Source organism: Tachysurus fulvidraco, chromosome 21 (assembly GCF_022655615.1).
Source record: "Tachysurus fulvidraco isolate hzauxx_2018 chromosome 21, HZAU_PFXX_2.0, whole genome shotgun sequence".
NCBI lineage: Eukaryota > Metazoa > Chordata > Actinopteri > Siluriformes > Bagridae > Tachysurus > Tachysurus fulvidraco.
Genome location: NC_062538.1, coordinates 6,958,206 through 6,971,728, shown reverse-complemented (window position 1 = coordinate 6,971,728; position 13,523 = coordinate 6,958,206). Strand labels below are relative to the sequence as shown.

Below are 13,523 nucleotides of genomic sequence, written 5' to 3'. Positions count from 1 at the left end.
TGTTTTAATATATGATTTATTTTTTAGAAGTAAAAAAAAGTAAGCTTCAAATTTAAATACAAACACAAGTACATTTATATGTTTGATGTTTAAGGAAGAAATCTGAAATAATATAGGTTTCAGTCATCACCATCATCATGCGAGTCTTCAGTTTCTATCCCTGGTCTGATTTTCATAAACAAATACATGTAAAAAAGCAGTGTGTCCTTTCTTCCTGAGTCTAAAAATTATAACAGGGTTTTGTAAAGGAAAGACAAAAACATGTATAAAAATGTAACTACAGCCATTCAAACCACCAGTTCATATTGCAAATTTTCATTCAGCAGGTAAAGTCTTAAAAGCAACTCCAAACACACAGAGCAAACAGAGCACAAAGCAAATATGAACAGCATAACAGAGCCCTTCATGTCGGAGTCTACTTGGAAAATTCTTTGTCTTCCTTCATTAAATCTGTACCTGTCTTTTAAAGAATTTCACACATAGTCCTTCCCATAGGCACTAGTGGAGCGAGGAGCAGTATAGGATTTTTTGGGTGGCTTGTACCTGGCCTCGCGTGGTGGACAGCTGCAGCATAGCAACGCTCCTCCGAAGATCAGAAGGGTAGCAGCCCCAAAGCCTATGTACAGCGATGCTCCCAACTCCCTGCGCTGAGCGGATGGCACCAACGGGTTGTAGAAATCCTGAACAATGGTGCTGGAGGACCAGGACACTGGGATAAGTGTCAGGAGGCCAGAAATAATGAAACAGATGCCAGAGACAATCATGACCTTTGCCTTGGATGCCTCATCCTCAATGCAGTTGGTGCACTTTGCACCCATGATAGAGATCATTAAAGCCAGAACACCCAGAATGATGGAGATGATGCACATAGCTCGGGCCGCCTGAAGGTCTTGAGGAAGAGCCAGCATGGAGTCATACACTTTACACTGCATCTGTCCAGTGCTCTGAACCACACAAGTCATCCAGATGCCTTCCCAGATGATTTGTGCTGTGACAATGTTAGCTCCAATAAAAGCTGTGACCCTCCACATTGGCAGAGCGCAGGTTATAATAGATATGATCCAGCCCAGTAAACCTAGGGCAATGCCCCCAATTTCCATTCCCATTGACATGATGAGTTGCAGGTGCTCTGGCTGTGACGATACAAAAAAAAGGCAAAAAGTCAAAAACCAAACCAATCTCTTTGTGTGGTTATACGAAATGGTGATACTGAAGGGAAAACAAGCTCCTTTTATATTCCCAAAGCAGTGTGTGAGGAGGGAGGAGGCAGTTCTTACTGTGATGACATCATACAAAGAGGCAGTAGGCTGCTGGTTTCATACACAGAGTATCACCTGTCTATCTGGGAGGAAGGATGTAGACAGGTCTTTTTCAATTGCTCAGTAAAACCAGGATTTTTGACATTGGAATAAAAACAATTAGCTGCTTCATGCTGAAAGGGTAAATAAAACCATTGTTATGTATTTGCTTCAGTCAGCTATAAAAAGCCGTAAATGGTTTTAAAACAATCATTTTTATTGTGTTTAGACAATTCAGTTCCAAGACTTTTAAGATTAGCATGCTATGTCAAACTTTAGCCAAACAGCACCCTAAAGTGCAAAACTTTGCTTGCATTGCATTGGTAATGTAAAACCACAACGCCACGAGTCTCACAAACGTGTGAATTTCTTGCACAAGTAACTGGTTTGTACTTTACTTGCAGTGCAGATCCGAGTTCAAATCTATCTCATTTTAGCAAAATTTCCAGTACAATTTCCAGCCCTCAAAAATGACTCAAAATGATCCAACTATAATTAAAAAATGTCATAATGCTTGCTTGGGAACCAAATATTTGCTGTTTACCATGTTTTTGTCAGTGGTTAATACAAAAATATCAATAAATGGTTTTAAACCAATAATAGAGAGATAAAACTTGTTAACACAATTCAGAGATCAGTCACAGATCTAGTTGACAAGTAAGTTAAATAAATAGTCTGGTAAGTAACAGCTCCAGGTTTTATGAAATGATCATTGTGGTTAATATAAATATTTACAACTACTGTGTCCTACAAACATATTCAACCTCAGTAAATGTAATTAGATTCACCTGGATTACAAGCAATACTTAGCAATACTAAGCTGGTTTTGTTTGTTTTTTACTATAAGAGCATATTGGATTACAATAAATAAAAATACTAGCTATGTAAGCAATGCTTCTAATCCAGGTGAATCTAGTGACATTTACTGAAGTGGTATGACCTTTGAGGTAAATTTCTGCCAGTTTGCAAGCTGTTTGTGAGTGATATTCATCTTTTCCTACCAGTAGATTGCTCCACGTTGGTTTAGATGTTGTATATTGACAGTAATGTTTAACATTGTCACAGATCTGGACTTTGACTTCAACATTGTAGAACATTCACTTTGTTATTTTTTACTGCTCCAGCAATGCTTTGGCCTTGTGTTTGGGAACATTGAGAAGTGCAGTTTTAGCAAGTTTTAGCAGACAGTCTAATAACAACCTTGTATTTTGCTCCATCCAATTTTCCTTCTATTTAGACCAGAAGCAAAAACATGAAAAATTCTTCAGACCATGATGCTGCCACCACTGGAAATAAGTTTAAACATCATAATAGTTAGGTATGGTCTGTGTTATGTTTCCACCATGCTTTGAAACTCATCACACACACACAAAAAAAAACGCAGATCTTCACTGGATCTTTCACTTATACAGTATAGCACTTCTTGATCAGTGGTTTCTAAATTGGCTTTTAAATATGTTGACTGTTACACTTTCACTCCACTCTCAGTTACTGTACTCTGTAACACATTGAGTGTGATTACTTGCCTTGATATGGTTTCCCTCACCAGCTTCTGTCTTGTTTTCTGTCCTGTCAGTTTTCTGGGTACATATTGGGATATCCAAGATATTCAAAATAATTTTACACCCTATTACTATGTTATGAATAAGAATGAATATGCTCCTTGGCATTCATTTTCACTCCTTTCATTCAGACTGACAGGGTGTAAATACTTATATGAGAAACATTTTCTTTGAAATACTACAAATGATTAATTCTGACTACACTGAAAATTCACTGTAACAGAACCTGAGTCAAAAATACTGACAGGAACAATGCATGTATTTATCTGTGCCATGGAAACTGTGCCATTTCTTACATGTGCATGAAATTCAGCAATGACTCATGCCAATGTTCTTGCACATGTAGAGGTTTGTTCATGACTTGCGATTTTTGCAAACCATATTATTCCCAATTATTCTAATGGAGACATGTAAATATCCAACAATTACTGTTTTGCAGAATGTACACACTAATAATAATAATAATAATAATAATAATAATAATAAGAAGAAGAAGAAGAAGAAGAAGAAGAAGAAGAAGAAGAAGAAGAAGAAGAAGAAGAAGAAGAAGACAAAGAAGTGAAAATTAGAGCAACTTGTTGTGTAGCTTAAGGAGAAGTCTCATTTTTCATCCAAAGAACACAAAGTGCTTGAACCTGTTGTGTGTCTCAGGGTTACAGTGACTACTGTTTATAATAAAACTTCACTAATATTAATATGGCTGAAAATGTATCTGTTTATACAGACATGCCCATCTATTATGTCATCTCATTGTACACACCAATAGTGTACATTTGTTTTGTCAAGAGATTATGTGACAGATGCCTAATATTCACATTTAAACTGTTTTATGATCATACAATCATTATTTTATAAGGATGAAGTACTGTATATCACCACAAAATTGTCAATGTACAAGTCAAAGAAGAAGTGCAAATGCCATAAAAGTTCAAAAATACAAATGCCATAAAAGTTCAGGAATCTTTGAGAGATTTGTTTAGCCATTTTATGGTATCATGACCTCTGTGCTAAAAGGAAATGCATAAATCACTTATGATTAAAAGGTGGGGCCAGTCTGATATTTGGATAGACTTCCTTAAGTGACTATTTGTATCTCAACCACATGTAAAGTTTGAGCTTTTTTAAAATCTGCTTACTTCCAAAAGATAAAAATAAATAAATAAATAAATAAAAATAAAAAAATACCTACACCAACCTCTATCACTGCCTCTTTTCTAAATGTGGCACAGAAGCACCACTGCCACATTGACGGTAATAAAAACTGAAATGATTACACTAATGTCCATTTCATTAGGACATGCAGCTATCCAATAATAACTTGACTAAAGCTTAACATTCAAAAAATTAAATCTATACACACTTCATACTCAAACTGTTCCCGATCTTGGATAAATTTGAATCTTTGTGAACATTCAGAATAATGTAATGTTCACCAACTTAATTTCGTCCTGCAACAAACTCTACAAACATTAAAAGGTTATGTACAACTGCATGTGTTTAACAACATATGTATTTATTACCATTTAATTTGTTGCTTTAATGAATGTACTGTGCAGCTGTGTAGATAGTGCAAAATAGCAACCGACAACCTAGTGTTGTTTACAGCGGGTTGGTTTGAGGATACGATCTGTGTTATAATGTTTAGCTCCATAATCCTCTGCTCAGTTCAAACAGTCTGAATTGTAAGTCACAGTGGATAAAAGCACCAGCCAAATGACATAACTGTCAATATAAACAATCTAGGTTCTTTCAGACCTTTTTGTAATACAAAACTGAAAACCTGATAAAGTTACTTAGATTTAGCTTCTTTTGATGGATGAGAATCCATATCTTATGGCAAGATATACGTGTAAAACATCATATTTCATGGAGCTATTAGCTAGCTATTTTACAGTTCCTCGATGCAATGCTAACTAGCTAATTTAATGGCAGAGAAACCAGTGGCGTCTTTTGCAGGTTATACATTACATATAAGATATACCTTTATTCATCCCACAATGGGGAAATTTCTGTATATTCATATAATTATAATTTGATAGAGCTATGCCAGTAATACTGTGAATTGTTAAACATTTTAGCAAAATGTGAATAGGAAGAAAAAAAAGACAGATTTGTTATGATGATAGATTATGATTTTATCTCTGTTAAAATGTTATGTTAGGTATAGAGAATATTTTAGTTTATTTAACTCTCAATATGACTTATATTATTGCAAAATACTATATTAAATAATAAATATACAAAATATGTTATATAGTAATTGTTAATATGAGCATTTTATGTATTTAAATGCCTGGCATAATTAAAAATTATACATGTAATGGAGTTTAAGATAAAATATTGAAAGTTGTATTTAGTCATGTATAGATTTTAATAATTCACAAACTTAATCTTCTTTGCTTGGTAGTACATTCAAAGATTCATTCTTAGATATTGATTATCATGTCATCACAACGGCAAAAACAGTCAATTATGTTTACTAAATAATAAACGCCTAAAATTGATAACTCTGGAAACTATTTTATTTTTACAACCGATCACAATATCAATAGTCCAAGGGCCTATTTTTTGTAAACTTTCCCTGTGTCTAAATTGATACTGAGATATATTGTACAGTATAATGTTTAAATACATTTTAATAATGCATATTAAACAAAAAGAACAAAATAAAACAAAAATAAATATTCATTTCAGCCTGTCCTGTAGATGTCCGTGTATTGGCATGTGTAATGTATTAACACACTCCAGGTAAAGCATGTCCAGCTTGAGGCATCTGTGCTCTTATGCCTCTAATGCTCTCTGAAGCTGCTGAGATGCCTTCAGACATAGTCTTTCCTGCTGTAAGAGCTGGGAGCCACTGAGCGGTTAGTCATGGTATAAGCCACGCGACCTGCAGGAACGTATTTCATTTCCCTATCTGTAGGTGGGCAGCTGCAACACAAAATTGAGCCTCCAACCAGAAACATGGCTGCAGCACCCCAGCCCAAATACAGTGAGGCACCAATCTCCATTTTCTGGGCCTCAGGCACAATTGGACTGTAGAATTCCCGAACAATGGTATTTGCTGACCAAGACACGGGGATGAGTTGTGTGAAGGCTGCAGTTATGAAGGTGACACCAGAAATGATCATCACACGGGCTTTGGCAGCCTCATCCTCGATGCAGTTGGTGCACTTAGCTCCCACAATGGACACCAGAAGAGCCAGGATGCCCAGAACAATGGCAACTACGGTCAGAGCTCGAGCAGCCTGCAGGTCCTGAGGGAGAGCCAGAATGGAGTCATAGACTTTACACTGCATCTGTCCGGTACTCTGAAAGACACAGCTCATCCAAATGCCCTCCCAGTAAACCTGAGCTGTGATGATGTTGTTTCCAATGAATGCAGAGACCCTCCACATAGGAAGAGTGCAGCACACAATGCTGAGGATCCAGCCGAGAACAGACAGAGATATTCCCAGAATCTCAAGCCCCAATGCAGCCATAGTGTCCTTGTTTCTCTGGTAAACTTACAACTAATCACTCTTTCTTAACTCCTTTCAGTAAATTAAGTCAGTAATCCTAGAGTATCAACACAACTAACAGAAGTTAGGAGCATGTCCTGATTCACTATGTTATATTGTGTTCAGAAAGAGAGGTTTGTGATATGGCTGCATGGACCTGCCCTTGTAATCTTTATAATGCTTAGAGTAAAAAAAAAAAACTGAACTAAATAAGAGATGATAAGCTACCATTCTGGCATTGGTCAACCTTCTTCAGTTCTGATCTTTAAATTATCCCATGGCCAATAGCACAGTTTCAACAATGTTTATTGAAATTAACTGCAGGATAACAACCAGCTTAGGTTTGGCTTATTACCTGATGGTTAATGGTTAGCTAGTCTCATCGGTGTTGGATGGCATATAAAAAAACACTTCTGGGAAATTTCTCTCTGCTTTCCTGCCTGACTATTGAGCTTTAATCAAATACTATTATTAGGACTGAACAAAAGAAACAGGCTGTGAAGCTGTTAATATTACAGATTTAGAGTCAGTGCCATACTGTTAGAAGTATCATTAGAATTACATAAATCTAGTCTACAAGTACAGAATATAAAGCACTTTTAAACCAGACCATAAAAACTAGGAGGGGAATGAATCATCTCTATAAAGATGAGTATTATGTGCACAGCCATTTATGGCCATGTTTTGAGAAGCAGGCTTCTCCAAAATACTTCTGTTGCAAAATTCAGTTAAACATTAAAGACATTTAAACAACACCTTCAATACACTTTCAATCATTTCACATTCACTTAAATTAATTCAGAATATTCATTTAAGCATTTAATGTTATTTTTCATACATGGTCATCTGCTGTTCTTCCTGAAGATTCAATGTGTTGTCAATTCTGAAACGCTTTTCTGCTCACTGCAATAGTACAGAGTGGATATCTGAGTTACTGCAGACTTTCTGTCAGCTTGAACTAAATTGGGCACCGTGTACAGTCTATCCACATTTGTAGAAATATCTCAAATTACCTCGTCTGTCCCCCACTCAATTCACACTCACTGAGCATTTATTTAGGAGAACCTACCTCATTCAAGCAATCATCTGATCATGGCAATGCAATATATAAACTCATGCAGATATGTTATGGTCATTTTTATTTATTCATTTATTTGTTTGTTTATTTCAGAATTAGAATCAGGTTTATTGGCCAAGTGTGTTTATTGGCCAAGACACACACACAAGGAATTTGGTTCCAGCTGTTTTTGACTCTCAAAAGTACAGACATAAATAACACCATACTGTACATTTAGCTTGGACTATACAAGACAAGATAAAACAGACTTTACAAGACAATACAGATGATAGATTAGAAATAATCTATATTTATTTATTTATGGTTTGTCCTGCAAAGTGCTAGAGCACAATAAATGTATAACCATGATTGATTTTAAAATATTAAATTAATGATATTAATCTAATTTCATTAGAATAAATGGCCAGTAATTACCCAAAATATCCTAATATGTGAGCTTACAGAAACACATAAAAGCATAAAATATATATAGTTTCTTTCATGTTGACCCTGAAAAGAAATACCTTTTTATGGAAAATAAATGAATTAATTTTTTTTATTTTTATCTCTCATATTTGCTTACATGTTGTACTATTTGCACTATATTCATGTAAGGACAAACTAAACATTTACAAATTCTGATAACATTTAACCTTTCAAATTAGCTTTATCTTGAGTCTGGCAGAATGCAAACCATTAGATATTTGCATTGCGCATTATGTCAGATTAAAAACTGATTATGTACCAGTAAAGGAGGAACTGAAACCAGGTCCAACACAATAGCAAGCTGAGAAATTTAGCATGATGTATCCTTACTGCAGAAATACTGTGTACTCATTAGTAGAATTAGAATATCGCCATTTAAAAAGCACAATAAGTTGTAGATATATTTTAAATAAAATATATTTCTTCTTTTCTAAGATTTCTTATGCTATTTACCCATCTCTTAATTCAAATCACATCTAGTCACCTGTCAAATCATTTTAGTGACAGATGCTGCTAAATATCCCTCACAATGGTTTCTGAGCATTTCTTCCAAAGAAAGTGTATTATAGATATGGAGATTAATCAATTGAAGTGCATGCACCATCTATTTCCTGCACCATCCATTTTCTGTGTTGGCACCCTGGAAGGGATGCCAGCAACACAGAGAGCACAGTCACACAAGATTTACACACTACAGACAAGTTAAACATGCCAATCTGTCTTTAATACATATATTTGGACTGGTTGATGAAACTAAATGATGAAACTGAGTAACTAACCAAACCGACTCTGCGCACAGGGTTGAGGTTTAAACAGACCATGGACGTGTGATGCAAATGTTCCAACCACAAAACCAGCTTGCCCTGTATATATACTTCTTGTAAATCTAAAATCTAAAATCTACTTCCTTTAAAGCACCTACCTGCATACAGCATTTAAAACTATAAAATTGACTTGTCCATATATTTCACACACTACTCTTCAGTTTGTAATGTAAAGATAACTTATTATACAGCCCTTATGTATCTTTAAATTCCAGACATAAGGATAACGTTTCAGACACTAAAACAGGTCCTAAAGGTCTATCACTGCGAGTTACATGTCATTTCACTTGAAAAGAATGTACCTTGAGTAATCTGCTGTATAACTGATCTCAGTCAAATAATGTCAACTTAATATTAATTGAATTCATTTGAGGTTTTTTAGGTAAAAGCCATTCTGGGTGACCTGTCTATTAATCTTTAGCATTAACATTTCATCTTCAGTTAGATTTTTTTATTTTTTAAAATTATATTTTCTTCAGTGAGGGTGTTTTTTCTCAGTCAGGAGAGACTGAAACTACATGCTGTCTGTTCATATCTGATCAATGGCTCTGTCTGTGTGTTTGTGTGTGTGTGTGTGTGTGTGTGTGTGTGTGTGTGTGTGTGTGTGTGTGTGTGTGTGTGTGTGTGTGTGTGTGTGTGTGTGTGTGTGGTTTCTGTTCCGTGACCTACGTGATAAAGTAGTCTAGCGAGTTTCTGTTTGCTCAAATTTTCTGCTCGAATGTCACCTCCGCGCATGCGCATGAACTAACCAGGGTGTTGTCGCACCTAACCATGTAAATAAGTAGTCTGCGAAACAGTTGAAAATCAGGTGTTTGTGCACTCAAAACGGCCAGAGACGGCAGTGCTGGATCATTTTTACAAAGCTAACTTGTTTAAATATTTACTCTGTTTCCGATGATTGATCTAAAAAAAAGTCTGTTTAATCACTACGACTAACGTGTGCATCTTATGTGCATCAGAATCTGTATTTCATTAGATCCTGTGACTCTCTGAACATGGCGTTTCGTTTTTCCAAATATATTCATACACGTTTGGGTTCACACACACACACACACACACACACACACACACACACACACACACACACACACACACACACACACACACACACACACACACACACACATATATCCCATTGCACCTGTTTCAGGATATTAGGGAGTGGCTCATTGCTGTACACCACCCATTCTTCAACTGTGACACGAACGGAGATTCCTGAGAGCCAGTAGATCATCTTTTCAGTGATATGGTGCAGGTTGTGCGGTTTAATCTCACTGCTGCGCGCGCACATTCTAGAACCAGTAAGTTGTATCCCAAACCACATAAGTAGCAGCCCGAGCCATAATAACAATATCAATGGTGTAAAGATATATTCCACTGTTAGTATGTATGTAGTTTGGAACGGATCACAGGTATTCAGGTATTATGAAAATAATAAAACTTTTATGTGCACATCAAATGTGTCGGTGAAATTCAATGCAGACTTTGAAATGTTATGCAAAAAAGCTCAGTGCGTCGTTTGCATAAAACAACTGACATAAAAAGAAACCTGAAGGTCGGTGAAAAAGCTCCAGATCACACTCGTGATACAGATTTATTAAATTTCTCATGCTGTAGTGTTTATTTAAGATAAAACACCCTGTATATTTATTATTAAATACTTCTAAATATTGAGTGATTCATAGTCTTGGTGACTGAGCTTGTGGATTTTTGCAGTCGGTTCCTGACGTTCAATAAGTCTATAAAGGTGAAGACTCGAACTGTAAAATGAGTCGCTCGCGAGGTATTCAACAATCTTCACAGAGGTTTGACGTCATGTTTTCTCAGTTCAAAGCAGCCGCGGCATGCGCGAAATCTCTGATGATGTCTTCTTCATAGTCATTTATGCTTTCTGACATATTACATGATTAGGTGAAAAGATTATCAAACAGTTATCAAAAAGAAAAGAAAATGTCATAAAAAAAAACATCTTAGCCTATGGATTATATATATATATATATATATATATATATATATATATATATATATATATATATACTATATGGTTTAAATTCTACTTTCAGATACTTTCGGAGCTTTTTAAGTGTTATGTAGACATTCTCTTTTATGTTCAACCGGTTTACAAAATATTATATGCGTAGATTGGTCGTTGGCCAGTGAAGGTCTGTGATAGGTCTGTTTGAAAGTGCTGATTGTTGATTGGCTGTTTTATAAACTCGCTTTAGATGTCCGTTGAACTCGTTTCGCAGTGCGCATGTGATGCTTGTTGCTGCCGAATCTATAGTGCGCATGCGCATGTGATATGCACACGTCGCCCAGTTAGATTTTGTTTTCGCAATTGTAATGGCGTTTCACTATTTAGGATAGCTACTCAAAACGTGCAACGATTATGTCCACATTAAGTCATTCCTGCCATAAAAAAATTATGAGGAATAAATGTGATTTTTAAAAAAAAAAAAAAAAAAACTTTTAGTGTTAAATTCATCTCAATCTAGTTTACATTAGTGTCTCTAATCTATCAATAAAAATGTGAGCAACACATGATGCTTAATACGAAGATTAATGTAAGATTAATATCTTACACAATGCAGGGCTCTCAAGTTTTGAAGACCGGCAAGCATGACATTTCCATAAATAAATAGTCAAAAAGTTTTTCTGTGTGAGAAATACAATGTGGTGGGAGAGCCTGACAAAAGACCCAAATGTGTAACTGTCACTCTCAATGTGTGATACTTGACAGCCCTGCATGATGCTTTATACTTTTCTTAGTGCTGGATCACTGTTGTCATTCATCTAAATGACTATAAAAATTGCTTTTATGACATTTTTATGACGTTTACAAAGAGTGTATTATTTCATAAAATAATGTTTTTGTTTTTTGTTTGAATTTTTTTGTTCTGTTTTGTTTTTTCTTTAATTTTGTACTAGTACAATGATCTGGAAAAGTTTGTCTGAGTTTACAGTCACTCCCTAGTACCATTTCACTCTACACTAACTGTCTACATAGTGTGCTTCCAAGAAACTGGCACATGTTGATATACAGTATTTTTATCATTTAGCAACAAACTCTGTGCAGCAAGAAAGTGATGTTACAGCAGTGTGATGACTAATTGAATTCTGTTGGCCACTATAGATTCTGTTAATAGGGATTTGTGTACATCGCCAGGAATGTTTTATGTCAGTATTTTGTTTAAACATGTTGGACATTTATGCTGTGACTTTTTTTTTTTTTTTTTGCCATATAGATTTTTATTCTTGAACTTGCTTTGTTTTATTGCTTTTGTGTTTTTGAGATTTCAATTGATTCTAGTGATCAGACAAACATACTAATACAGTTAGGAAATAAATGATAAATATAATAACTTAAATAATATTGGATTTTCTCCACAATAACAGCATTTTAAAAATTGCAGGCCATCTACATATGCTTCATGGACCCCACTTTGACAACGACAGTACTGCAGTAACATTACATGAAAGAGATTGTTCTTTCTTTCAGATCATCTCTTGTGTGTATGGATAAAAAGAAGTGTAGAAGAAACAATAGTCAATCATACTTTCAGTAATTTTTAGTGTCCTGTTTAACCTGTTCAAGGGTGTGGTGGATCTTGAACCTATCCCAGGATCGTTAAAAGCAAAGCAAAAATACACTTGGGATGTGACACTAGTTATGATATGATTGATACGATGGATTTGATTTAGAGTAAAATCTATTTATCAAAAGTCACCACATATAAAAACCCATAAGAAAACATAATATTATTGATGTAGTCAGTAGTAAAATGTTACAAGTTACAGCTAATTTTTTTATTAAAGGCATTATTCTTATTATCAATAATGCCTTTTTACGAGGGCTTTTTGATTACATATACAACCATACAAGTACCTACACACATTAGATGCTTTCCGTTAAAAGCCCCCTTCCTAAGTTTAAACACAATCAGTGTTTTCTCAACACACTATAGCCATATGACATAACAACTATCTAAATAAATGATGCTTTCACTATCGACTGCTATCATCTTTTGTGACAACAACAAACTGGCCTATGTTTGACTTGCCACAAATAACCTCAACTGCCCCAGCATAGTAAAAAATATATCTTAGTCATTAAATGGACTGGGGTATAGAAATTTTTGCTTTACGTTGCTTAAGAGTGTCAGCTTATAGTAGGGACCAGAGCTATAACTAGGATGGCCAATAGCTCACCTAAACTAAGCAAAAATGTCACCATTTTTCCCAATCTAATACTGTCTAGTTTTAGTGAAACTGTGCCCAATGTTGCTTCAGATTACCATAATCAGATGAAAACATCAATGTTGTCTTTTGCTGTTGTAGTTCATCCTTATAGTTTCAGAATGTTGTGCGTTCTGTGATGCTTTTCTGTTTATTTTTTTCTCAATTTTATTGAGAAAATATGAGTTTTTATTGAGTTACTCTTGCAACCTGGTTGCTCTCCTCTGATTCTCATTTTTGCCCACATTTCTGCCCACTCACAATTTTTTTTTTTTTCATTTTTGTTTTTTGCACCACTGTGCACATGACATGCCATCAACATTAAAAAATACAACAACTTCTTCAAATAGGACTGACGTTAGGTTATTGTTTATATTCAATAAAGGAGCTGGTGGGCTAACCTGCTCAGGTAACCTCACTGCATGAATTTGAAAGCTGGACATAAACTACCTAAAAGGAATAAATTAAAACATTTCAAAACTAACAATCTGTCAGTGCCCACATACCTAGTTATGTCTCTGGATGGCTCACAATTGGCTTGAAATTCTTGCAATTGGACC

General features: G+C 35.2%; 1 protein-coding gene across 1 annotated transcript; it reads right to left on the bottom strand.

The window, feature by feature from the left end:
- Positions 1-6,550, bottom strand: LOC113643632 (claudin-3-like). The gene is made up of 2 exons (XM_027147984.2): positions 5,866-6,550; positions 1-1,124 (listed from the first exon to the last, which is right to left on the bottom strand). Exons 1-2 carry the CDS (start codon positions 6,340-6,342, stop codon positions 474-476), a joined length of 1,128 nt encoding a protein of 375 aa, XP_027003785.2. The 5' UTR covers positions 6,343-6,550; the 3' UTR covers positions 1-473.
- Positions 6,551-13,523: the final 6,973 nt, after the last annotated feature.